We start from the raw sequence: 27,397 nt of genomic DNA on the forward strand, positions 1-27,397 counted from the left end.
TTACAGACCTAACACCAGGAATACAAAAATCAGGTCTGCATGACTATTGACAAAAAATTATTGCAAGTGAATAAAACTAGCACTCCCAATTAACTGGTAGGTTAATTCTCTTACGACTTATCCTAAATGTCGGAAGGTAGTTCGATTTACAACTTATCTTATCTTCGGAAGGTAGGCCTATTCTTTTACCTATTGGAGGTGAAATAAAACTAGCACTCCCAATTCAAACCTGGTAGTTTGATTCTTTGATGACTCATCTTAATCTTCGGAAGGTAGCTTATTCTTTTACAACTTATATTGATCTTCGGAAGATAGTCCTATTCTTTTACATCTCAACCAAATCTTCGGAAGTATATTTTAATTACCAAACAAAAATTCCCTGAATGTACACATTAACACACCTTTATGGTGAACAAAATAGGTTACAAGATTTTAAATAAAAATGTATAGTAATAAGCTTCTCCAATGAAATGAAGAAAAAATCATGTCATGATTACATATTTCAATTTGATCCTGACCTATGGCTTCATATTCACTCAAAAGTGACAATTCTGATTATGCATTCAAGTGTTAAGAATTTCTAGTTAAAGTATATACAGGGCTTTTTCTCACTGCTTTGGGAATGGGGCCTGAGGCTTTGAATTTGGGGAAAATAACGAATAAGATTTTTTATTTTCAATGTAGTTTATGTACTTTTCTGAAGCCAGTTCACAAATATTTAAAGTCTTGACCAAAGTTCTATGTTCATGTAATATTTTTGCATAGTTTTCAAGAAATTTTGATTTTGGGAAATTTAAGGCTTGAATTGGGAAAAATTTAGAGGTTTTGCCATGGGGAATGGGGCCGATTTTCGAGTATTTTTTTATGACCCATGTAATATCAGGTGTCTAGGCCTCTAGGTAATCTATTTGAATCATGTGAATTAAGGTCAAGGTCATTCATTTAAAGTGACCCATCAAACTTAGTAGCCCTTCATCCTAGCATATCAAACATACATTGGTATGTGAGTTATACAATTAAAGATTGATATCAGAAAGAAATAGATGATTTCACGTATCGGTGACTGTAAAGAGCTTGTGTGATTTATTTGTATCTATTAATAAATTACTTTCATCAAAAATAAAACAATTACAAAAAAAGTCAAGTCTTGTATTTTTACCGTTTTACGCGACGGTTAAGTCGGTTAGTGCACCCCTTTTCTCAAATTACAAAGGATGAAATTAGCATTTATTCTGAGTTAATGACATGAAAACTAATATGTTAGTGCAATTTTTAAAATGTCTCGATACATAAATATGATAGCTGTCTAGTAGCAATGCCTTAGATAGGTAACCTGGTAAACACTTATTTACTTTTATCTACATTGTATACATGTTTTTTTTTTCGAATGCGATTCAATCTACTGGTGATTCTTCGTAATATTAAGATGATTGTTTCTGCTTTCTCCAGTGAACTAAACTACCAAAGAGACTCAAACATGTTGCGAAGCCAAGGCTGCCGGACAGTCCATAAAATGCCTTCCAATAGGATCCAGTCAGATCGATTAACATACCTACAAAGGAAGCACACAAACATCAAAATTATAAGAGAGATAAACACAACACCAATAACATACTAATTCTTTTGAGAAACTAGACTTGTGTGACTGCAGTTGACAATGCAAGTTAAAAATTATTAAATTACGGGATCTAGGTGATAATATTTCTTCAATAAAAACTTGTCGGGTGAGTGCAATGTTTATTTTCAGTTTGACAATGGTTTCTGCTATAATAATTTTTTAAAGTTATAATCAACATGGATCTCGCAAGTGGAAAAAGTATGTATTCATTCATAATTGTCATGAGACTGCATATATAACCATTTTATTCTGATGGCACAGCCTCAGGTTAAACGTAAATACGTTTTGGGTATATTGTACAGCCGGTCACAGCGAACGGTTGTGTGGTTCATGCGCTTTATATATCGGTCTGTAGAAAGTGTCGTACAAACAGTTAAAACAAAATGGCTTACGCACTTCCTTAGAAACGCAAGGGGTTGTCTCAGAAACAAGTTTTAAAAAAAACTTTTTTTTTGGTTTTAATATCAAATACATAGATTTTAACTTGCATTGTCAGCTTTAAGATACAAACAATATAACTTGCGTTGAAAATATCACGCATTTTTCGTGTATGGAGAATTGCCTTGCAGTCGCTGTTTTTTCGAACATATTAAAAAATGGCGTCATATGACAGTTGTAAAATTGTACTAAAAGGTAAAGGAATGGGAGAAAAACATCATATGTGGATATTGCTTGCTAAGGAAGACATTTTAAGAAATTATGAGGAGCAATGTATTGGTCCTAATTCAATGCAAAGCAGAGCTGAATCATATGACAGAAATAAAACTTGCTTGTTTGTTTGCTTGATTATTTTAACATCCTGTGTAATCATACCGATGTTAGTTATCTGCTACCATTGATTTATAACTTGAAACTTGCACGTTACACCATAGGCCTAATTTCTAGGTAAAATTGAAAACAATGAATAGTTTACATAATACAATTTTATTTACCTGTTAATGGGCCTGCAATACTGTTAACGACACCAATGACTGTCATTAGCACCCCGAGTCCTGCACTATAATCATACATTCCAACCACTTCCATCGTTGTCATAGAAATTGTAGTTATACTAACCCCTAGTGATATTCCTAGACAGCTCATCAGGACCACATAATGGGAATAAGTTTCTGCACTAGGGAATAAACCAAATGTAACTGTTCCGACAATTAGAAAAAAATGTAGGGATGTGAAATACGTTGGAGTGCGATGTACACTTGTTCAACAATCCAGGTAAAAGTGCACCGAATGCAGTCCCTACTTGTAAATAAAGGAATAGTTCAACAACTTGTGGACTTGAAACCGTTAGTATTCAGATAATCAATGATGAAGATTTTTGATGAGTTGATGGCTGGTATTGTGAAACATACTCTTATTACGTGTATTATATAAACTGCATTGGTGACAAGTGATTTTAGCGAATTCACAAAAGGCCTATGCGAGGAGGTTTCATTTTCGCTGTCCTGTGTAGTTGAAATACCAATCATAATGGGTTTGCAGACAGCAAAAAAACATATCATATGTGTCATAAGTCCACCCATCAGGAGTAGACTTCCTTTCCAGCCATACTCGTTAATAAGCATGTCAAGGATAAATGGAACTAGTATACCACCGCATCCTGATCCAAATGTAATGAATGCCAACGCCATCAGTTTAGATTTATCTTCAAAGTATTCTCCGACACTGGTTAACGAGGATACAAAGACTGCGGAAAAGCCAAACCCTAAAAAACAAAATTATCGTGGAATATATATCAATCATACATATGTTTTACATGTAGATTTCATACACGGAATCGTTTTGGTGAAATTTGCATATATTAAACAAAGAAGAAAAAGAATAAGATAGTCATTTTAGTATCAGTTTTGATATTTAGCTATTTTACACATTTTTAAATATATAAATAGGTTTATTTACCTGAGATAATGCCCAGTGTTACAACAAGATGTGGGATTCTTGTTGAGAAAAATGAACAGACCAGGCCGATTGTGACGAGTAGACTTCCAGCAATTCCAGTAACTCTTGCTCCATATTTTGACACAGACTTGCCACATGGAGTTCCTGTAGTGGGAAACACATTTTCATTTTTAATATATTAATAGTTTCAATATAAAGACGTTGTTTCATTGATTGATTATGCTTAAAGTAATACCTGATATTACCTTTTATAATTAGTACAAACAAAGGAAATAAACTTCTTTTTTATTATTGATATGCGTCATTAGTATTCAATCAACCTGAATTGATAAAAGAAAGTTTTTATTCAGTAGGTCCCACCGGAATGTGATAGCAAAATATCACACTCACAATTATGAAGGTGAATAACAACAGTTTTGATAAAATAGGGGTGTCAATTCGGAGTGTCTTTTGGCCTTCACTGACAAGTTTGCCTCTAAGGTAGAGGTGCATAGAGATATTTAAACGTTGGATGTTGGTATTACATATAATTTATAATTAATACCTTAGTTATAAAGGGGGGGGTGTGTGTGTAAAATGTGGAATTAAAGTCCGTCCTATTTTCACATATTCTTAGGTAAGAACAAGATCTAATTGTGACGGATGCTATCACATAAAGTTACCCTAGCCTCCACACCACAGAGCCTAATGTGACAAGAGTGACCTCCCCTGAATGATTACATGTCATTGTTTAACCGGTAAATAAATTTAATTTCGCAGAAGAAAAATGCTTTTCGAAAAGTCATATCAATTAAAGTAAATATTATATTAGATTTGTGTTCTCAACCATGTTCCTTTTTGTTCCAAGTTGCATACCGTGGCAGCCATTTTGATTCCTGGTCTGCAAAAGTTGCGCAAAAAATGACCTCAAAATAGTTTTATGTCACTAGTAACAGTATAATCTAATGATCTAAAACTTAAAAATACAACAATAAAAATGGATGTTGGTCGGAAAAATGAAACCGGTCCACACATCTGCAGGTCACCAGAAATGACCTCACAAAATTCCATGGCAATCCTGCGTATAGGTTTTGAGTAATAGGTCGGATAAAGTCGCGGCGAAAAAAGAAGCACCAGAAAACAGAAGAAGATACGGAGCAAACACATTAAGTTCCCCACTCCGTTGGGGGGACTTAATAATATCTTGATAAAATTTCTTCTTTATTACGATGCTATACAAAATTTGAAAAATTGCAGATTAGTAAAAGATAACGAACGGTAATTCATATTAGCGTGACCATATTTTATTATTCTCCATTTAATGCCTTGCCCCGATTTATATTTAAAATATCTGTTAGGAATAAAACAATAATCATACCATTGTATTTTTTAACAAACATGTTTTGAAATATCGTAGAAAATTTGTTAAAAATAGATAATACCAGTGATAAGTGTTTGTTGGATACCATATACCTTTTATTCTCTCATACCTATGGGTTTAATACTGGATTATCCCATGCAATACACTCATGTCGTCTGAGGCTGTATCACATGGCTACCCATGCAATACAAGCTCGTGATATCACTGCGTCAACAAAATTGGAAAAGATAATCTACACAAAGGTCAAAATTATGCATTTGAGCGGATAATACTCCACGAAGCGTGCGGATATCGACACACATTATTCACAAGAGTACCATATATGCAAAACAATGTCATAATGATAATATTTTGCAATCAATTAATGAAACTTAAAAATATTTGAGTAGGAACAACTCAAAATGGTCTTCTACCACACCTTGATTTCAATCAATACCGTGAACACTGAACTTCCCTTAATTAGTAATCATAGAAATGACTCATCTGTGAAGGACACCAGATGGCTCAAAATTGTATCCATTAAAATTAAACTCTATAATTAAATAGATAGATACAAAAGATACAAAAATAGTATGAAAAAAAAGAAGCTCCTTATGCAGTGATTGATTCATTATTATTAAATTAAATCTTTGGATCGAATTCTTTTGAAAAGATGGAACTGAGTGAAACAAAATTTCTTTTATTTTCAAAGACATCTCATTGCAATGCTATAAAACAACTAAACATATACAAAAAATATATTGTTTTGCAATTATTTATCCACTCTTTCACAAACAAGAAACAAACAAATATTAAAAATCTTGTAATTGACTGTTTGCTTTGCACTAGAAATATATTGTACTAGAAATCTGTCTATTAGACATTAAGTGCTCGCTAACTTCTTCCTAAAACCTTAATTTTCAGTACAATATGCGTCTATAAAGACCCCGCTCTGAAATATTTTGTACGTACAAAAATGAAACAAATAATTAATAAATAGCCCGCAGATATATACCCACAAGCCTAAGTTTAGATAAAATCATCCTTGGCAATAGGTGAACGTCGCACTATCGCTCATTAGCTCTTGAGACTATGACGGTTTACGTCCTTGATGTAATAATACTTTCTTTAACTTCATCAGATCTTAAAATGTGAAATTACTTTGAACTTTGTTGATTGATACTTAGTTACATAGAAGTTTGGTTGATTATTTTATCGATATACTTGTTTCGCTCCTTGAAATAGTCGTCCACTATAGCACTGTGCAGTCTCTGTACAGGTGGTGGCTTACCTGTGTCACGCTTGAATGCCTCTGGGGTACTAGATACTGTATAGTGTTGTTTCTTTCTCTTTCTTACGCAAGACTGGGTAATTTTATAAAATATATAAGAAGCGCAGCAAATGCGGTCTATGGTCACGGGTTAGTTAGCAATAGTGCAACGTACACGTAGGACCTAGGATGATGTGAAATGAATTAAATATAATATGCTACATAACGCTGTAAATATCTTTGACCGGTGCTAAAAGTTATCCGTTTCGTGACGTTATTTATTGACTATAACAACCGGATTTGCATTGTATTATTCCGGAAGCTTCCAAAGTCGATCAGATGCTTAGAATAAAGTGTGTATGATACATACCCCGCTTAAAATTGACACAAAACGAATGCGGTTAGATAAGAAATTATACGGATGCAGGCTCCTATGGAGAATTATCATTACTAGAAACAGGCCATTTCAACCTTGCATAACTAGTATTTCAAATCACAATTGAACACTAAATATACCTTTTTTTCTATGAATAAATATGTTTACTGTTCCCCACTCAACCTGAAAACCAATAACAACAAATTGAACAAATAATGACCATATTTGTGTTCTATAAATTAATCAAACATTGCAGTTAAGATCGCCCTTACATCATGATGGAATCTAATAACGTGAGGTATAAAACTCACACTTACGGCAAAGACTGTGAGAAGTCTTTGATTTTAGTATAACTGGAACATTTGTAAACGATAAATATGTTCCTGGAATATTATTACTAGTCTGAAGTCTATATTGACAAATACTCACAACATACAAACAGTCGTCCTATTGCATTTATGCTGTTGAAACATTCCTTTTTATAGACTATTGTGATTTTATTGAAAAACATATGTGGCATATTTCACCCGAGTAACTAAATTTTGACCAATCAGAATATAGCATTTACAGTGAAATTGTTGTTTGGTCTTTTTTGAAACATCAAATCAAAATGTAATAGTGCATATTTCTATCTTTAAAACGCATTATTGACAAGGCAAATTTTCAAGAACTGTCCCGAAAACTTAACACATACTGGCAAGATAGTTTTTGGAGTGTGAAGATGATGTGGAATAGGAATTGTCAAAATTTAAAGAGATACTGGAAAACTCATTCTGGGACACAAATTTTTGAAATTTTTACGATTGATTTGAAAATGTATGAACAGCATTCAAGGTTGTGTGTGAGAAAGCTGTCTTTTACACAGAGTCGTGAATGCTTGGATTAGTGTCACATCAAATGTTGTTCACTCTAGAACAGTTAAACAATTTTAATATGAACTTGATTCATTTTGGAAAAATTAGTCACAGATGTATTCTTACACTGAGAAAATAATTCTGTAAAAATGAAAAGTTAACTATTATAGGATTATAAATCATATACATGTTTCAATATCTGTGAAACTATGTGTAATAGTATCAGGGGACGTAGAAATGTAATAGATATCCAACTCGCGAGACTATCCTTTATTTCTACCACAACTGGTGGGTATCATCAGGGTATCAAATAAGCGTTGCAACTGTCGATTAGTTTGTTTCTATCACACCTGATATCAACTCTGGGTGAACTCTGACTGAATTACGTATACTATTTCCTCAGCGTATGTCATCATGTGATCGCAACTTCGCGTCCAAATTGTTGTTGGAAAGCGAAAGTATCGTGATCACAATACCCCTGCTTGAATCGTTCTAAAAAGCGGCTACCGGCGTACGCCGGTCACGTGACATGGCAATCTGGCAAAAAAAGCATAATCGGTGTATTCCATCATGGCGGACATTTCTGTAGAGCTTCAGTAACATTTTGATTTCTGCATCAAACACAATCAAAGACTGAATTGAAGTTGATCTAATAGATAGCATGATATTCTAATTTGGTTAATATTATGTTATGGTAAACATTAATTACGCTAAACTTACCGTTAGCACGAGTAAGAAAAATACTTCTACATGTATGTTTACAACTTTTCTTTTTGAAAAATTAAAAGCGATTGAATAGTCGACGCATGTGCGTGGTTGTCTCTGTTTGGTAATTACTGAATGATTGTTATTCAGATAGTAATGCTAGATTTAAAAATATAATGTGTATTTGGGAAAAAAGCGATATTACCAAAAAGAAATTTAGCTTTCAAATATTCGTATATTTCATTACCGGGCCAAGAACTTTAAGAAATTCATAAATCATTAGAGTTTAGTATCAATAGGATATCATGACTGGCTAATGTAATTTTGTTGTTTCGCGTTTTTTGGAAACCCTCCCCCGTTCATGCTGCACTGTATAATATACACGTGTATACTGTTTTATTCAAAAGAAGAAATATAAGAAAGTTTATCATACTGTATTAATCTCTTGTGTTGAATTTTCTTATGAAATAAATAAAAAAAACCATATATGGCGGCTTATTTCGGATATGTCGCATTGTCGCTCCTCACAAAATCGCTCCGCGTGTTCCAGTTGTAATACAAATGTGATGTAATGTATTGTGCATTGTAATTGGTATTGTAGAATTATATACATATAACACCGGGGTAATCGTGGTACAATGGTTTTTTTTAATTCCGTCAGAGTGGTAAAACGGTATTTCAATTCCGTCAGAGTAAAATGGTGGCTACAAATTCCGTCAGAGCAAAATGTGAGACATATGTGACTTTAACGACATGTAGAAAGATTACTATTGTGTACTATGCTTCGATTATTGCGGTATGTCACAACATCACTATTTCGAACACTTTATTATCTGATGTTTGGCGAGTGTGAATATATAACTCCAGATAAATGCATATTTGTATAGGAAATTTGTCAATTAGTTGAAATTTTTGGATACATAAAAGAGTTCTAAAAAGTATTTTGTTAACCAAACAGTATAAGGATATGGTCATTTGATCATTATGATAGATTAAAGCCGACGAAAAAGAAATTTCATGGCAGTTTGCTTTGATCGAAATAAAGTATTTGGAACAATGATACAATTTCCGTTACCTATTGATACAATTTCCGTTACCTACTGATTGAGACATAATAGAATTCCGTTCATCGTCAATTAGGAAATGAAAAGTTTTATTACTATTTTAATTGGGGAAATGTACATAAAGTACGTATGCAAAGCATAATAAACATCCACACTAGATGAAATATCATTGGTATTCATCAAGAAACAAGGAATATTCTATTTATTACAAAAATGTACATTTTTTCTCTCGCTCTCATCTACAAAAAACCATCACTACTAGTTTCGCCAAAGGTTATTCTGTCATTGCATTTTAAAAGTTATTTACCTATTCGATTATTAATTATAAACTAATGACGTAGCAACCTAAGTGACATTTTCACTGGCAATGCTGCATTCATATTGGTGAAAAGCGAGTGAACACATAACAATTGATATTTTCACTGGAGTGAAGTATATCGTTTTTATCTTCACCTTATATTTTACTGCGAAAAATACACTAAAATTGTCTAATACCTTTTAAATTAAAAGTCAATGAAAAGTATCAATATATGCTGCCAATGGAAATAATAGACATTGCTGTGCAGGAAGAAGAAGTACCAGGTGTGTTAAGATGCATTTAACATAGTGTTCTAACACAGAAACATAAAGCACAAAGACGGCAGTCGAAGCTAGGTGGAGCATGGTATCGAAGAAAGGGAAGTTTACCAACATACATTTGAAATAGAAGAAGACACTATTCCAACTGTGTCCACGAAGCCAATGAAATGCCTTGGTAAATAAATACTACAACGGCTCATTGAGTGACACCAAGAATATGAGTGAAACGAAACAGCTGAAGAAGTGGATGGACACAATAGAAAGAAGCGGTCTACTTGGGAAATACAAGCCCTGAATTTATCAACACGACGTACGCGTGCTACCTCGAATCATTTGGCCTCTACTAGTGTACGGAATGAAAATGACGGCAGTCGGCTGGCAGTTCAGAAAAAAGTTACAACTTTCCCTGATATCACTAACAGAGGAGTACAAGATCACCAACGTCAGACAGCTACTAATGTTAAGGGACAGCAGAGATGCTAAGGTGAGAGGAGCGAAGGAGGACATCACATCTGGGAGAAAATGGTGAGCAAAGAGGACAGTGAATGGAGTGTAACAACTAGCGAAGTGTGGCAGTGGGCAGGCAGCACTGGAGTGTAACAACTAGCGCAAGATGGGGAACAGCTACGGATGAGAAGAGACAGCTTGCACAGAAGGAAGTCCGCCAGATGGAGGAACACACAAGAACTTAGCTGCAATATTGTAGCTCAAAAGACTTTTAGACAGAAAACGGTGTCGTCTCTAGAGCTACAATTGGTGCATATTACTGCGAAAGGAGCAAAGTAATGATTATGCAAACCATTATAAAACGTTTCTTTGCATTTTATCATACTTGTTTGATATCGCTTACCTACTAGGGAATAAAACTGAACTACATCAAATATCAAATTCTCATCGAGGCATTATTTTTTACATGATATATATGAAGGTCTTTTTGAAGTGAATTTATACGGCAAGTCCACCAATTGTTAATTTGACGTCTTGTAAGCGGAACGGTAGATATTAAGAATGGTAGTTATGTTTGTTTTGGACAAAAAAATATGTAAATGCATACATACTCATAAAATAATCGGAAACCTACACAAAAGTATAGAAAACTGTGCCCGAGTGATTTTAGGAGGCAGTGCTCCACTACGACACATGGGGACCAATTGGTACAAAGGTATAGTAGGCCGGGTACGTATAGTTGTTCTAACAAGAACGGTCCGGGCAACAAGCTTGACGCATCAGGGCAGTTGGTTAAATTGGGAAGGTACTCGTCAAAAGAAGTTAACATGGAGCGATATCTGGTCTGCAGTTCCAGCAAGTCCGTATATGATGTTTTGCCCTCGCCAACAATCTTCGTAATATGGGATATAAGAGGAACCCAATTGCAAGCCCTCAAACCAGCAAATTTAAAGCACATCCTGTCTTCATGCTCAGTTACGTTGGCGGATGGACGATATGTATGGCGTCACAGCAAGGTTATATCTGTTCTTACGAATGCATTAGAGAAGAACAGGAAAAAGCCAGAGAAGGGCAAAAGGGTATGGAATTTGTCAGATTTGTCCGAACAGGAGAGCAGATTACGAAAAGCGGTGTGTAAGGAAGTGCGCTACTTTGCGAGCAAATCTAGAATGCCGAATGCAGTTTCCACCACAGATAACAACAACAAATCAAAGACCAGGTATTGTCATATGGTCTACCAAACAGGTTTTCTTGGTGGAGTGGGAAAAACGCGTATAAAAGAAAGAGATCCAAATACCAGGATCTAGAAGCAGACTGTCAGCAAAGAGAATGGAAAATGGAAGGTATGATGCATTCCAGTGGAGATGCGAATCATTGGTGCCACCTGAGCAGAGAGGAAGAAGTTGACCGGATGTGTGTGCCGGGAGACAGAAATGGCTTCATTATGGCTGTGGGGAAACGAGAGGAGCTGTTGAAATTGCTACACAAGTAAGACCTACTGTGTATGATCATTCCTCCGAAATACACCAACTGATTGCAGCCATTCTAGATTGTCGGATAGCTGAGTGTTCCCGGGCTGGGACTTGATCATCCCACTCGGCGTACTTCTTCAGATTGTAGTGGACAGCGCTGAAACAATCGCGGAAGGAGGATCCATTATTATCGTCGATACTCTCTGAATCAGGTGTTTACTTATTTGGAAACGGATATTTATAAATTCTTCCTATACCTGTTATTCAGTAGTTATATCCAGTCAAATCAGTGGGCAGTACTGTTTGTTCATGTAATACAAGTGTGAGTATGTATTGTTTTCTGACAAAGGATTTGTGAATTTCTTGTACATGTAAGAGTGAGAGTAAACAAGTTGATAGTCATGATAATTTGTTATTTTATTGTGGGGAAAAATAAGGAATATTCCAATAAAATAGTACCATATTTGTGTTCTAGTTTTAATAGCAGCATGATGTTACCGGACATTGTGAATTTAATGCATTCTAATATACATGGTTATTCCGTGTCTCTTGGTGAATGATAGTGATGGTTCATCCGCTGTGGTTGAGTTGCGAAAAACTATTTTATTCAGTTTACTATTAATTACATATTCTTGCTTCCTTTCACCGATTTCATCAAATGCAAACTCTCAATCTACCAGAGTTACTAACAATCCCTAATTGAGCTATCATTCCTTGCGGGTAGGTACCGGTTAATACGTCTTATGTTTGTCATATTGAGAGACCGAAAAAACCCTGGAAATAACATAATTTTTGCACATAAATTTAGGACGTGCGTAACAATCAATGCTTTCCTTCTAGGATATAACAATACTGAATATTTTCACAGCAAATACCGCATTCTGACCAGTAAAAGGCGATTTACGATATCAACACTATGTCTTGGTAATTAAAAAAGGTACATAAATATATGTGTATATATATACAGAAATTTGTACATACACTTTGCGTGTAGATCAGTATACGTGTATTACTGAAAAAGACTAATTACAACCAAGACAACCACAATACTACTGTAATACAATGGTAAATTATCGTGCTTGTTTTGAATTTTGTCTTCAAAACAAGAAAACTGAACCTGAAATGGTCTTCTAATGAACAAAACAGATATAATTAGCTTTGTCACAACAAAATAAAACGATTGGAATAAAAAATACAGATATATAAGCTACAAATGTCTTCATTGATGTAAATGAGATATCTAAAGACATGAACGGAAATTGTATCGTATTTCAACGGAATTTGTATCATCCTACATTTTTAACTTGACGGATTGTATCATTGAACTTTACATACAGTGAAAAAAATCATGATTTTATTTACCTAAAGGTCACTAATTACACAAATATAATGATTATCTTGATAATTACTTCTATAATGATCTATGGACAATACGAAATACATCAAAAAACACACAAAAAAGCAATTTCAAGGCAATCGTGATATAATTCCATAAAAAACTATCAATAGATATGTATTACCTAGCTAGTTATGATTCTATTTGCATTGAACATAGCTAGACGAAATATTCATATTTCGCAAGTAAAAAAATGGGGTTTTTAATCACACTTGTCTTTTTCTGCTTCAAAGTGCCAGTGTATGACATTTTTTCCTCTGACGGAATTTGTAGCTAACATTTTGCTCTGACGGAATTGAAATACCATTGTACCACTCTGACGGAATTGAAAAACCGATGTACCTTGATTACCCCCGTGTATAATATGAGATAATTTTCAGCATTTCAGCTTGGGATATAATAACATATCGGCATAAAACAATACGCGATGCAACAATGCGATAAAGCGCGGATTGACACTGGAACAAAAATGCGCTGGTGGACTCGATGCGACAAATTTTATTTTCTCGCTAATGCGACAGAGCGACATGATTGTTTTATCGCACAGTCACGTGATATCTGCAGGATATTTTTGTCGCTCCAGGCACTGTCGCTCTATGAATTGTTGCAATGGGGCCCACGCCAATGATTATTTGTTCTAACTAAAATTCAAGAGATCGCTGAAGCACCAATTAGTAAAGCATGATTTATCTAAATAAACTGGGATTAAATTGATACCCTGGTGTGGCAATGGTACGTACTCAAAATCATGTAAACTATTTTATTAATTCATTTCTTACTACATGTCACCAGTAGAATTCTTTCCCTCATGTCTTGACATAGGAATTAACAGACAATCATACTCACTTTTGAGCATTCTTCTAAATTATGTATTTACAATATACATGTAGGTATAATACTGTACATGTAAATCTATTTTCTTATATTACACTCTAAATTACATGTGTTTGACAAAAACGATTCATTGGAACTTTAAATGTGTTGTTTTCGAAAGTGTAAAACCTCAGAATAAACCTTAAAAATCTGTTTTTATTGTTATTGATAAACAGTCCAAGAGAAGTCATTGAAATTTTATATACTTGGAATAAAACATTAAATTTTATATACATTAGATTTACAAATTTTATTATGAACAGACTATGTAATAGAATGTACATACACAGCCATTTGGTTCTATCAAATGCTGTGACACCGTACGTATTATATTATATAGAGAAAAATATCTATAGAGCCAAACGCATGGGCTACATATTTTACGCTATATTAAAGCGTTACTTGGTTAAATTGACTAGCTACCTACATTTTTTTTCAAAAACTCTCGCTCATCTGTGTGTTATTCTTTCGAACTAACACATCCCTGAAAGCTAGCACACACCCGGACTCGGCTATTTCCTTTTAACTAATCAGCTTCTAGATTCAAAATTTGACTCTAGTGCATTAGATAGTATATAGGAAACAGTCACTTCAGAAATCCAAATTAGATAAATGGAACTTGAACATTTGTTAGAAACAGTTCTCAAGACAAAAACAGTACCACAGGTACTTGTAAATTTGGTCAGCCTAGGAACCCAACCTTTAGTGGCCCTTCTAACGACAAACCTAAATCAAAGTCTGATTTTAAAACAGATGATATGGCAGGTGTGGGTCTCCTTCTGGTCCTGTTTGTAATTACTGCAAGAAAGTAGGGCATGTTATGTCTGAATGCTATTCTCTCCAGCGTAAGGAGCAATGGCGTAAACAGTCAGTTCCTTTTGTGTTAGCTATATCAAAGCCTAGTCAGAAAAGTGATATTGTGGAAGATTCTAAAGTGTCTGTTGAGATTAAAAGCTCAGAGTCTGATAGTGTCTTGGAGAAGTACCCTCCCTTCATTTCTGAAGGTTTTGTTCACTTGCTAGTGATATTACCAACTTGAAACCTGTGAAGATTTTGTGAGATACTGGGGCTTCTCATTCTTTGATATTAGATGACGTAGTGCCTTTGTCTGAGGAGACCTCATGTGGTAGTAGTGTTTTGCTTCAAGGTGTAGAGTTAGGTTTTGTTAATGTTCCTCTCCATTGTGCTTATTTAAAGTCAGACTTGGTACCTGGGCCTGCCACCATTGGTGTTAGACCGGAACTTCCCATAGAGGGCGTGTCGCTCATTTTAGGCAATAACTTGGCTGGAGAGAATGTTAGGGTAGATCCCTTAGTGTCCTGTGATAATTCAACAGGAATTTCCTAGTATTTTCCCTTCTTGTGCTGTAACTCGTTCAACGAGTAAGAAAGTTTCCGATGTTGCAGTAGCTGAGGATCATTATTGTCAAGGGTTAGGTGACACATTCTTGGCTCATGATATAGAGGATGTCGGGAGCAATTGTGATCTTTTGAGCAATCCTGTAGACTTTGATTGTGATAGAGTTGTTCCTAACAAGGATACTTCTTTGTCTGACATGATGAGTAAATCATCTTTGTCTAGAGAGGAGCTTATAGTAGAACAGGAAAAAGATCCTGAAATCTCCTTATTGTGTAATCGAGCTTTTAGTGAGGAAGAGGCTGAGAAAGTCACGGTTTGTTACTTCCGTAGATCAGATGTGTTGATGCGCAAGTGATGTGTCTCCCGAGGAGGACTGAAGGTTGTCAATCAAATAGTTGTTCCATCAAGATATTCTGAGTTTGTCTCATGATGTACCTATGGCAGGGCATCTAGGTGTGACCAAGACTTATAACAGGATCTTTGATCACTTCTTTTGGCCCAAGTTGAAACGGGACGTGGCTGATTTTTGTAGGTCTTGTCACACTTGTCAGGTGGTAGGAAAACCTAATCAGAAAATCCCTGTTGCACCTTCGCACCCCATTCCAGCATTTGAGGAACCATTTAGTAGAGTCATTATAGACTGTATAGGTCCTCTACCCAAAACTAAGTCTGGGAATGAGTATCTTTTAACTATTATGTGTGCTTCCACACGCTTCCTGAAACCATTCCACTCAGAAATATTAAGGCCCCTAATATCGTCAAGGCTTTGGTTAAATTCTTTACACTGATTGGTCTTCCAAAAGCTGTTCAATCGGACCAAGGTTCGAATTTCATGTCTGGTATTTTTCAACAAGTCATGTACCAGCTCCAGATCAAGCAGTATAAGTCTAGTGCTTACCATCCAGAGTCTCAGGGTGCTTTAGAACGTTTTCATCAGACATTGAAGAATATGATGAGATCTTTTTGTTTTGAAAACAAAAGAAATTTGGACGAATGGTATAAACATGTTGTTGTTTGGCAAGTATCTCTTAGCTTCAGTCCCTTTGAACTTGTGTTTGGACATACTGTACGTGGTCCTTTGAAAATTTTGAAAGACCAAATTTGGGACGAAGATTCTAAAGTGAATCTCTTAGAGTATGTGTCTAAATTTAAGCAGAGGTTTACAAGGGCATGTGAATTGGCAAAAGAAATTTGGCCGTTAATCAAACCAAAATGAAAACATGGTATGATAAAGATGCTCGTGCAAGAAGTTTTGATCCAGGTGACAAATTTTGGCTCTATTACCAATACCGGGTCAGCCTTTGCAAGCTAGATATTTTGGACCTTATGTTGTTGAGATAAAGGTCGATGATGTTTACTACATTGTACAAACTCCAGGGAGGCGCAAGAAAACTCAATTATGTCATGTAAATATGCTTAAGAAATATGTAGATAGAGAAAAGAGCAAGACCTCTCAACCTATTGCTACTTTGGCGTCTGTACCATCACAAAGTGAAAATACAGCTGATATTTGTATATTAGACTTAGATGGTGGTGTACAAGATGTAGGTTTAGACTGTGATTTTAAGTTACGGAACTCAGATGTGCTCGCGAACTTGGACAAGAAACTATGTCATCTATCGGAAAAGAAACGAAATGAACTGAAAGATTTGATACTTGAGTATATACATTTATTTCCAGATACACCAGGCAAAACAGATGCTATCTATTACGACGTGGATGTAGGCGGTGCGCCACCTGTCAAGCAACATCCTTACCGTGTCAATCCTTTGAAAGAAGAACATTTAAAGAAAGAAATTCAATACATGTTGGACAATGATATTATTGAACCAAGCAAAAGTGAATGGAGCTCTCCATGTGTTCTGGTGCCAAAGCCAGACAAAACATACAGATTCTGTACTGACTTCAGAAAAGTTAACTCTGTCAGTAAAACAGACTCTTATCCAATTCCAAGGATTGACTCGTGTATTGACAAAGTTGGCAAAGCCAAGTATGTAAGCAAGTTTGACCTGTTGAAAGGATATTGGCAAGTGCCATTAACAGAAAGAGCTAAAGCAGTATCGGCATTTGTAACTTCGCAAGGTTTGTACCAATACAAAGTTATGCCGTTTTGTATGAAAAATGCCACGGCAACATTTCAACGTCTTCTCAACAGCATGATATCAGACCTGGAAGGCCGCGATGGATACATTGATGACGTCATCAACTGCCACGACACGTGGGAAGACCATCTACGCGGGATTCGCGAATTCTTCGAAAGACTCACTGAAATGTAAATTTTGTCATGCAACTGTTGAATTTTTATGCCATGTTGTAGGAAAGGGGCAGGTAAAACCCGTTCAGGCCAAAGTAGAATCAATAATAGATTTTCAAACTCCTGGAAGCAAGAGAGAGATGATGAGATTTCTTGGAATGGCTGGATACTACAGAAAATTTTGTCAGAATTTCTCTGTTATAGCAACTCCACTTACTGCTTTGCTAAAACAAAATGTCAAATTTGTCTGGTCAGACGAATGTAAATCTGCATTTGAAAAATTGAAAGCCATACTATCAAACTCACCAGTTCTGACTGCTCCAGATTTTAATAATCTATTTGTTGATACCAGGGATGTAGGTGTTGGTGCTGTTTTGATGCAAGAAGGTTCTGAACAAATTGACCATCCAATTTGTTATTTCGCGAAAAAAATTGACAAACACCAGAGAAATTATTCCACCATTGAGAAAGAAGTCTTAGCGTTGATTTTGGCCTTGAACCAATTTGATGTGTATCTCTGCACTACAGTTGTGCCTGTGTTGGTCTTCATCGACCACAACCCTTTAACATTCTTTGGGAAAATGAAAAACAAAAATCAAAGAATTCTCAGGTGGAGTTTGACTTTGCAAGAGTACAATCTTGACATCAAAATTATAAAAGGGAAAGACAATATTCTGGCTGATACTTAATCAAGGATTTAAACGTTACTTGATATTTCAAGAAAGTTTACTTTTCAAGAAAACTTCCTTTCTTTAAGGAGGGGTGTGTTATGTATGACACTAAATACATGTAGTTATTAGATAAGGGAGATAACTCCCATAGCTATATCATCAATACATCTAATTATATATATAGGTCATATCATTAATTTCGGTTATATAACTTTCTAAAATAGTATAATGTATAAACATACATGTTTGTAAACATGTTGATTATAAGTAGGGATCTAGAATGATCTATTTTCAGAAAGTTCTGTGTGTTTATTTGTTTACTGTTTTTAGTTAGCTATTTCTAGAAGTAGAAGGTTCTCCAATATTCTTGAATTAGGGTTTAGCTATATATACTCCACCTGTCAACCGCTAATCAGAACTGTAATGAGACCTGTAATAAGACATGTCGAGAATTGTACAGCGTCATATTAGATTCTAGTGGTAGAGCTATTGTGACTATCTGTGGAGTGTTACAATGCATTGTGGGGATTTTTTCATATTGCCTGGAATTTTACAAATACCTGTGGACATTAATTTCTTTCGTGGATTTGTGATTATTGTTAATTCGGAACCTGGAAGAATCAAGGATTATACCAGGACATTTACATACAGATAAGTAATATTTGGTACATTACATACAGATAAGTAACACTTTAAATTCTCGTATTACTATTGAACCACCACCAATTACTTTAGATATTGTAAACCATCTCTGTATATTTACACTTGCTAGGCTTGGTCACTATACTCTAATACTAGCGGATTTTGTTTACCATAACTGCATGGTAACATTGAACTTTGAACTTGCGTATGAAAATGTTCTGTGTAACGTAAAAGGACTACTTTATAAAAAAAAAAGAGAAACACATGGCTTTGTTTACATTTTGACGCAACATTACGTGTATATTGTTGTTTTTCATAGAATTTTGGAAAATCTAAACAATATATACATGTTTTATATTTATATATGATTCAAACAATTGTTAAATTAACAATTGTATAAAGAAACGGAAAAATATCCCGACCGGGCCGACGTGCTTTCATTTTTGTTAAAAATGATGGGTGTCAAATGTAAACATTACCTCTGTGCCTATGTTCGTCCTACGATCGAGTCTTTGGGGTGGACGGGCGTGAGACCCTCTGATAGAGGTCAGTTATAAACATATCCTCTTATCTTTGTTCTTTGAGAATTTAATCATGTGTATTATAAAACATGCACCGCTAGTAATCCACGTGTTGACAGTTACGCGTCACCACAAATACATACAAGTGAAGTTGTTCCATGGAGAGATGGCGATGGATCTAAGCGTATATTATATAATCACATGGCTCCGAAGGATGTAATATCGTCAAGTCAGACGACAATCTCAAACAAATTTAGCTACTTGAACACTGTTGTTTTGACAACTTCGGAAAACTCCAGTGTGTAAGCGTGCGTCAGCCTCGCCTCGCTGCACAATAACGGTCACCGAGTTCACACATGTGGCCGTGAACAAATACTTTATGTTATTACGCTATATATGAACTTATAGCAAAATTGAATACCTATTTAAAGTTCTGATCTGATTAAATAAAATTATCTCTGAAATTTACTTTGTTTGTCATGTTTATTTTACACTAAAATATTGCACTTTTTTGTCGTCGCGGATGAATAATTCTACCTTACGTGAAGCGTCATCATTCGCTGTTCAATTGAGTAAGCTCCTCCCACTTTTGACCGACTTTTATTGAATAATTACGTCACTTTCAAATGACAATTTTATTGCATGAAATATTAATAAAAAGTCGTGTGAGTGTAAATATAGGGATTGGATTTCGTTTTTATGTTAACCATGCTTGTATGGAGCAATTCCTCTAAGAATATATTCAATATGGGGCGCTAACGCGCCCCATAGAATATATTCTTAGAGGAATTGCTCCATACAAGCATGGTTAACATAAAAACGAAATCCAATCCCTATATATAATACATTGCATATATATAATTAAATTGTGTTTTGAATTTAGCTGCTGGTTTCTCATTTCTGTTATTCTTAGTCGTAACAACAGTATCAGAATATATGAATTTTTATGCGTGATGTAAAGTCTTCAATTTAGAGGATGATAAAGCAAAAATAATGATATGCGTGTTGTCAGAATAAATCTATGTATCATGATACAAGTACAAGTCATTGAAATGTCAAATAAAAATATTCGAACATATATCAAACATCTGAAGGATAAGTGCTCGAAGGCGCTGAACATTCTACTAGTTCTTTCCCATACTGATTGGGGTGCAGACCGTGAAATGCTTCTACGTATCTATCGGGCACTTATTAGATCAAAAATTGACTATGGCTCTATTGTCTATGGATCGGCTCGCAGCTCCTATCTACAGATGCTTGACCCTATACAGAATCAGGGACTGCGTCTCGCACTTGGAGCTTTTCGAACAACACCTGTGAAGAGTCTCCATGTGGAAGCTAATGAGCCATCTCTAGACGATCGACGAAAGAAATTATCCTTACAGAATGCTGCTCAACTGAAATCCAACCCCAAAAATCCCGCATTTAACCTTGTATTCAATCCACATCAAGAAATATTTACACAAAATCAAAAGCTCGACCCAACATTTGGCATTAAAATTTCAAAATTTTTGCTGGAACTAAATATAAATTTCGACAACATTGACGAGTACACCTTATCGGATGTACCACCATGGCTCATTCAAACACCTGATATCAATTTATCTCTACATGAGAGGGCAAAATCCAGTGCATTACCCGAAGAACACAAATCCTCCTTTAGGGAGTGCATTAGGGCTTTCCCCGACCATGTTCAGATCTACACTGACGGATCAAAAGATGGTGATCATGTTGCGGCAGCATGCTGTACATCTAATCACTGCTCCTCTATCCGACTCCCGGATGTTGCCTCCATTTTCTCTGCGGAAGCATGTGCTATCGGTCTGGCGCTTGACCATATTGAAGTACACAGCATTGAAAAGGCAATCATCTGTTCCGACTCTCTTTCGATTCTTCAGGATTTGAAATCAAGAAACCCTAGAAACACATTAATCTAAAATCTTTTGATCCGAACATTTCGATTGTCTTCTAAAACTCAAATTACTTATCTCTGGATTCCCAGCCATGTGGGCATAAAGGGAAATGAAAAGGCCGATAAAGCAGCTAAGACTGCACTTCGTCTAGCACAAACACATTTGAAACTACCTTACACCGACATCAAACCTTCAATTCAGTCAGCCATCAAACACCATTGTCAACAAAGGTGGTCTACCGAAACAAACAATAAACTGTTTAAAATACAACCTACACTTAATCCTAATCTGTCCAGTCGGAGAGACCGCAGAGAGGAAGTTGTTCTCTCTCGGCTCCGAATTGGACACACATATTTTACACATTCCTATCTCCTCTCACAGTGGATCATGTTTTATTGCATTGTATTGATTTTAAACACATACGAGATAAGTACTATGATGTCTCCGACATGTACACTTTGTTTCATGCCGTGAGACATAATCGTTTTTTCAATTATCTCAAAGAGATCGGCATTTTCAACAAAATTTGAACGTTTTCTCATCTCATCTTCTAATCATATCAACACAACACTCATCGTTTCGTAAACATTTTGCATGAATTTTCTCATGCGTTTTAGCCAAAATTATTTTATCCTATGTACTTCTTTTTATTAAATCAACATTTACAATTTTGTTTTAGTTTTTGCTTGCCTTTTTCTTATCCTGATCTTTTAGATACAGTCCTTATTTATATCCTGGTAATAATGACTGCCCTGTAGTTTGGCCCTAAATTACCTTAGTTGTCGATGGGCCGAAATACTCAAACAAACAAACAAACAAAAATATTTGTCTGTTTCGTAACTTAATATCTACATATTTAATAGGATATTTGATTCTACAAAAGCCTGGTGCAATGTGTTAGAAAAAAAATTGTTAGATTATTTTACGGAGACAAGATGATAGGAAAAACGATTCGAATAGTTATGCCTTGAGACTCACTTACCTCCAATGTTAAGCATCCCTGCTGTGATTGACTGGACTAAGGCTGTCTCCGCTTTGCTCTTCCCATAAGAGGAAAAGAGTTCAGGAATGAGTACGGCTAAATTGAAGGCAAATCCAGTAGCAAGGAACATGACGAAAAACCCTGTTGCCAAAACTAACCACCTTCTGAACGACGGAGGTTCGGTTCCTTTAACTTCTTCCTGTGAACTGCAATTGGTAACAAATTAACAGTAGACTTATCATAAATGAATTACCAAGGTTGCTGTAGTGTTGTATTATGTATATTCATTTGAATCAATTATATAGATTTATTTCCCTGGCAGTAGGGAGACATGACGCTTTGTTTACCTAAGGCATGTCATATTTCCCGAGGGCGTAGCCCGAGGTAGGGAGACATGACGCTTTGTTTACCCAAGGCAAGTCATATTTCCCGAGGGCGTAGCCTGAGGTAGGGAGACATGACGCTTTGTTTACCCAAGGCATGTCATATATCCCGAGGGCGTAGCCCGAGGTAGGGAGACATGACGCTTTGTTTACCTAAGGTATGTCATATTTCCCGAGGGCGTAGCCTGAGGTAGGGAGACATGACGCTTTGTTTACCTAAGGCATGTCATATATCCCGAGGGCGTAGCCTGAGGTAGGGAGACATGACGCTTTGTTTACCCAAGGCATGTCATATTTCCCGAGGGCGTAGCCTGAGGTAGGGAGACATGACGCTTTGTTTACCTAAGGCATGTCATATATCCCGAGGGCGTAGCCCGAGGTAGGGAGACATGACGCTTTGTTTACCTAAGGCATGTCATATTTCCCGAGGGCGTAGCCCGAGGTAGGGAGAGAATGCGCTTGTTTCAGGCATGTCATATTTCCGAGGGCGTAGCCCGAGGTAGGGAGACATGACGCTTTGTTTACCCAAGGCATGTCATATTTCCCGAGGGCGTAGCCCGAGGTAGGGAGACATGACGCTTTGTTTACCCAAGGCATGTCATATTTCCCGAGGGCGTAGCCCGAGGTAGGGAGACATGACGCTTTGTTTACCCAAGGCATGTCATATTTCCCGAGGGCGTAGCCCGAGGTAGGGAGACATGACGCTTTGTTTACCCAAGGCATGTCATATTTCCCGAGGGCGTAGCCTGAGGTAGGGAGACATGAGACATGACGCTTTGTTTACCCAAGGCATGTCATATTTCCCGAGGGCGTAGCCCGAGGTAGGGAGACATGACGCTTTGTTTACCTAAGGCATGTCATATTTCCCGAGGGCGTAGCCCGAGGTAGGGAGACATGACGCTTTGTTTACCTAAGGCATGTCATATTTCCCGAGGGCGTAGCCCGAGGTAGGGAGACATGACGCTTTGTTTACCTAAGGCATGTCATATTTCCCGAGGGCGTAGCCCGAGGTAGGGAGACATGACGCTTTGTTTACCTAAGGCATGTCATATTTCCCGAGGGCGTAGCCTGAGGTAGGGAGACATGACGCTTTGTTTACCTAAGGCATGTCATATTTCCCGAGGGCGTAGCCTGAGGTAGGGAGACATGACGCTTTGTTTACCTAAGGCATGTCATATTTCCCGAGGGCGTAGCCTGAGGTAGGGAGACATGACGCTTTGTTTACCTAAGGCATGTCATATTTCCCGAGGGCGTAGCCTGAGGTAGGGAGACATGACGCTTTGTTTACCTAAGGCATGTCATAATTCCCGAGGGCGTAGCCTGAGGGGAATATGACTTGCCGCGGGTAATCTAAGCGTGATGTCTCCCTACTGTCAGGGCAATAAATTGTTTATTATACCGAAAAAAAAGTTCTTTTCGCGCCAAAATACAAGTCAAACGCAATTGTTAGATTTTTACTTGTTTGCCCAAACACTGTTGGGCTAAAGTTACAGTTATATGTTAAATCATAAGTTAGACCTACCGTATCTTTCAGCCCAAATCAACTCCCTTTAGCATGTTACATCATATAAACATTACATCGAGTGTAATTGTGTTATCTGTATCTTTTATCATAAGAATATCACTAATTCCCTCGGTCAAAGGCAGACGGAAGCGTCGTCTGCCATCCATTTTGTTTGTTATCGGAATACCTCGGAGAGTTCCTTTACACGAACGGCAACTCTTATTAAATGTACGAGGGGATCCGCATGTATTACACTAGTGACATACGCAAAAATATTACACGGACGAAATCACAGGATATCAATCGATTTATGTATAAATGTATATAAATATATATAAAGATTGAACTGTGCTTTGATTGCGTAAAAGGTGGTATGAACGCAATGGGATACAGACATATTCAATGTAGTTCCGTTAGGTTGAAATCAAGGAACACACCATCAAATTCTGTAAAGAGCAAGCAAAACTTAAGAAAAACTATTTAGTAGAAATGAAAGAGAAACTTCAAGCTTTACAATCTGATTAAGATAAAAAAGCAAACATCATAAACACTGAAATTTTCAGTCTAGCTGATCTACAAAATAAAATAGAATCAGCCTATGATTGTAACGTACCGAGCGAGAGATCTTTATTATTTTTGTGATTTATCTTTTTTATGATTATCTTTTTATTCAGGATTTTCATTCAGTACAATATACAAATACACTCAATAGACTCTCAAACACATACACACATACTTAAAAAACATATACTATATATATTTAACACATGCATATACATTCTCATACATACAATTGCTACAAAATACGAAGCTTAAATTTCTAGTCCAGGAGGAAAATGATACAAATTAGGAGTTTGGAGACGAAAAAAAAACAATTATATTGCACTGAATATTAAAGAAAGGAATCAACGACAAGATTAGAGGAAAAAGAAAAGAGTGATAGAGTTATAAAGAAAGAAAAATAAATATGAGAAAAAAGTTGAAAGAGTCTAGGTAGGATGAAGACGGATGACGGGCGGAAGATATAATTGGGTCCCTGTTATGAATCACTATACTACAGCAGCTAATATATATTGATAAGCTAGGTTTTCAGAGATTTCAGAAAAGATGGCGATAACGTAGCATAAAGGTACTTCCGGGAGAAAAGATGGCGATAACGTCGCAACAAGGTACTTCCGGGAGAAAAGATGGCGATAAGGATAACGTCGCACAAAGGTACTTCCGGGAGAAAAAATGGCGGTAAGGATAACGTCGCACAAAGGTACTTCCGGGAGAAAAGATGGCGATAACGTCGCACAAAGGTACCTCCGGGCGCTCAAAGGTACACCAGCGTATATCTCTACACATAAACATGGTGAGAACACAGCCGCTTGCGATGTTTGTTTACATTTTACTGTGATAAATACTATGCAATCCGAGATATATATTATACAAATATTTCATGGGTTACTGTGCTCTAGTTCATAATATTTAACCCGAGGTGATGGTAATCAACAAATGTTATATTGCACGAGGCCAAAGGCCGAGTGCAATATAACATTTGTTGATTACCATCACCGAGGGGTAAATATTATGAACTAGAGCACAGTAACCATGGAATATTTGTTTTATTACATAATCACCAGTTTTTCAGTTGAATATTTTTTATAAAACGAATACGGCAATCACTTAAAAAAATCAACACCGTACCGTACGGAAAAAAACCTTAATATCCTATTGAAGATTGACGTATAGCCCACGTGCGTCACGTTGTAACTCCGGTTTGGATGTCTTATTGTCTGTTTTCACATTATTAGACCTGCTTGCAGCCTTTTGATCTAATACATTCATCGTGTCCGTCCTTTACTCGGTACAGTAAACGTCTACATGACGTGCTTGATTCGAGATCTAAAAATCCAACGCGAAATTGAGCGTGACCCTTTGTGACGTCATAATAACGTAACACACTATTAAGTACTCGTAATTCCTCGGAAGTTTTCTACAAAACTAGACAACAACAGCGAGGTGTTCCTAAAGCCGTGCAATATAACATCTCGAACCGTGCAATATAACGTTTCCATGGAAGCGTGCAATATAACTTCGAACCGTGCAATATAACAAGGTTTTATTGAACGGTCGGTGTAATAGTTGAAAATATCATATTTCTTCATATATAGATTGGTGTAAACAAATTATGTAATAATATACAAATATTTCATGGCCTACTGTGCTCTAGTTCATAATATTTAACCCGAGGTGATGGTAATCAACAAATGTTATATTGCACGAGGCCAAAGGCCGAGTGCAATATAACATTTGTTGATTACCATCACCGAGGGGTAAATATTATGAACTAGAGCACAGTAACCATGGAATATTTGTTTTATTACATAATCACCAGTTTTTCAGTTGAATATTTTTTATAAAACGAATACGGCAATCACTTAACAAAATCAACACCGTACCGTACGGAAAAAACCTTAATATCCTATTGAAGATTGACGTATAGCCCACGTGCGTCACGTTGTAACTCCGGTTTGGATGTCTTATTGTCTGTTTTCACATTATTAGACCTGCTTGCAGCCTTTTGATCTAATACATTCATCGTGTCCGTCCTTTACTCGGTACTGTAAACGTCTACATGACGTGCTTGATTCGAGATCTAAAAATCCAACGCGAAATTGAGCGTGACCCTTTGTGACGTCATAATAACGTAACACACTGTTACTCGCAATTCCTCGGAAGTTTTCTACAAAACTAGACAACAACAGCGAGGTGTTCCTAAAGCCGTGCAATATAACATCTCGAACCGTGCAATATAACGTTTCCATGGAAGCGTGCAATATAACTTCGAACCGTGCAATATAACAAGGTTTTATTGAACGGTCGGTGTAATAGTTGAAAATATTATATTTCTTCATATATAGATTGGTGTAAACAAATTATGTAATAAATATATATATATATATATATCTGATATATTCGAATTTTCATAAGTTAAGATGTGCATAATATTATACAAATATTTCATGGCCTACTGTGCTCTAGTTCATAATATTTAACCCGAGGTGGTGGTAATCAACAAATGTTATATTGCACGAGGCCGAAGGCCGAGTGCAATATAATATTTGTTGATTACCATCACCGAGGGGTAAATATTATGAACTAGAGCACAGTAACCCATGAAATATTTGTTTTATTACATAATCACCAGTTTTTCAGTTGAATATTATTATAAAATGAATACGACAATCACTTAACAAAATCATCAGCACCGTACAGTACGGAAAAGCTTCAAAT

At 36.2% G+C, this 27,397-nt stretch overlaps 1 protein-coding gene across 2 annotated transcripts in view; it reads right to left on the reverse strand.

The window, feature by feature from the left end:
* Positions 1-1,063: 1,063 nt before the first annotated feature.
* LOC138319934 (monocarboxylate transporter 6-like) overlaps positions 1,064-27,397 on the reverse strand; it is a 28,086-nt gene continuing 1,752 nt past the window's right edge. Inside the window, exons 2-5 of one of the 2 annotated variants that reach the window (XM_069263047.1) lie at positions 22,232-22,437; positions 3,515-3,658; positions 2,551-3,320; positions 1,064-1,552 (exon numbers count right to left, since the gene is read on the reverse strand). In XM_069263047.1, the coding sequence (XP_069119148.1) occupies positions 2,878-3,320; positions 3,515-3,658; positions 22,232-22,437 (793 nt within the window). In that variant the 3' untranslated portion in view covers positions 1,064-1,552; positions 2,551-2,877. The remainder of the gene's footprint in view (positions 1,553-2,550; positions 3,321-3,514; positions 3,659-22,231; positions 22,438-27,397) is intronic. The other variant, XR_011208047.1, reaches the window with a different exon arrangement.

This window comes from Argopecten irradians, chromosome 3 (assembly GCF_041381155.1).
Source record: "Argopecten irradians isolate NY chromosome 3, Ai_NY, whole genome shotgun sequence".
NCBI classification, from domain to species: domain Eukaryota; kingdom Metazoa; phylum Mollusca; class Bivalvia; order Pectinida; family Pectinidae; genus Argopecten; species Argopecten irradians.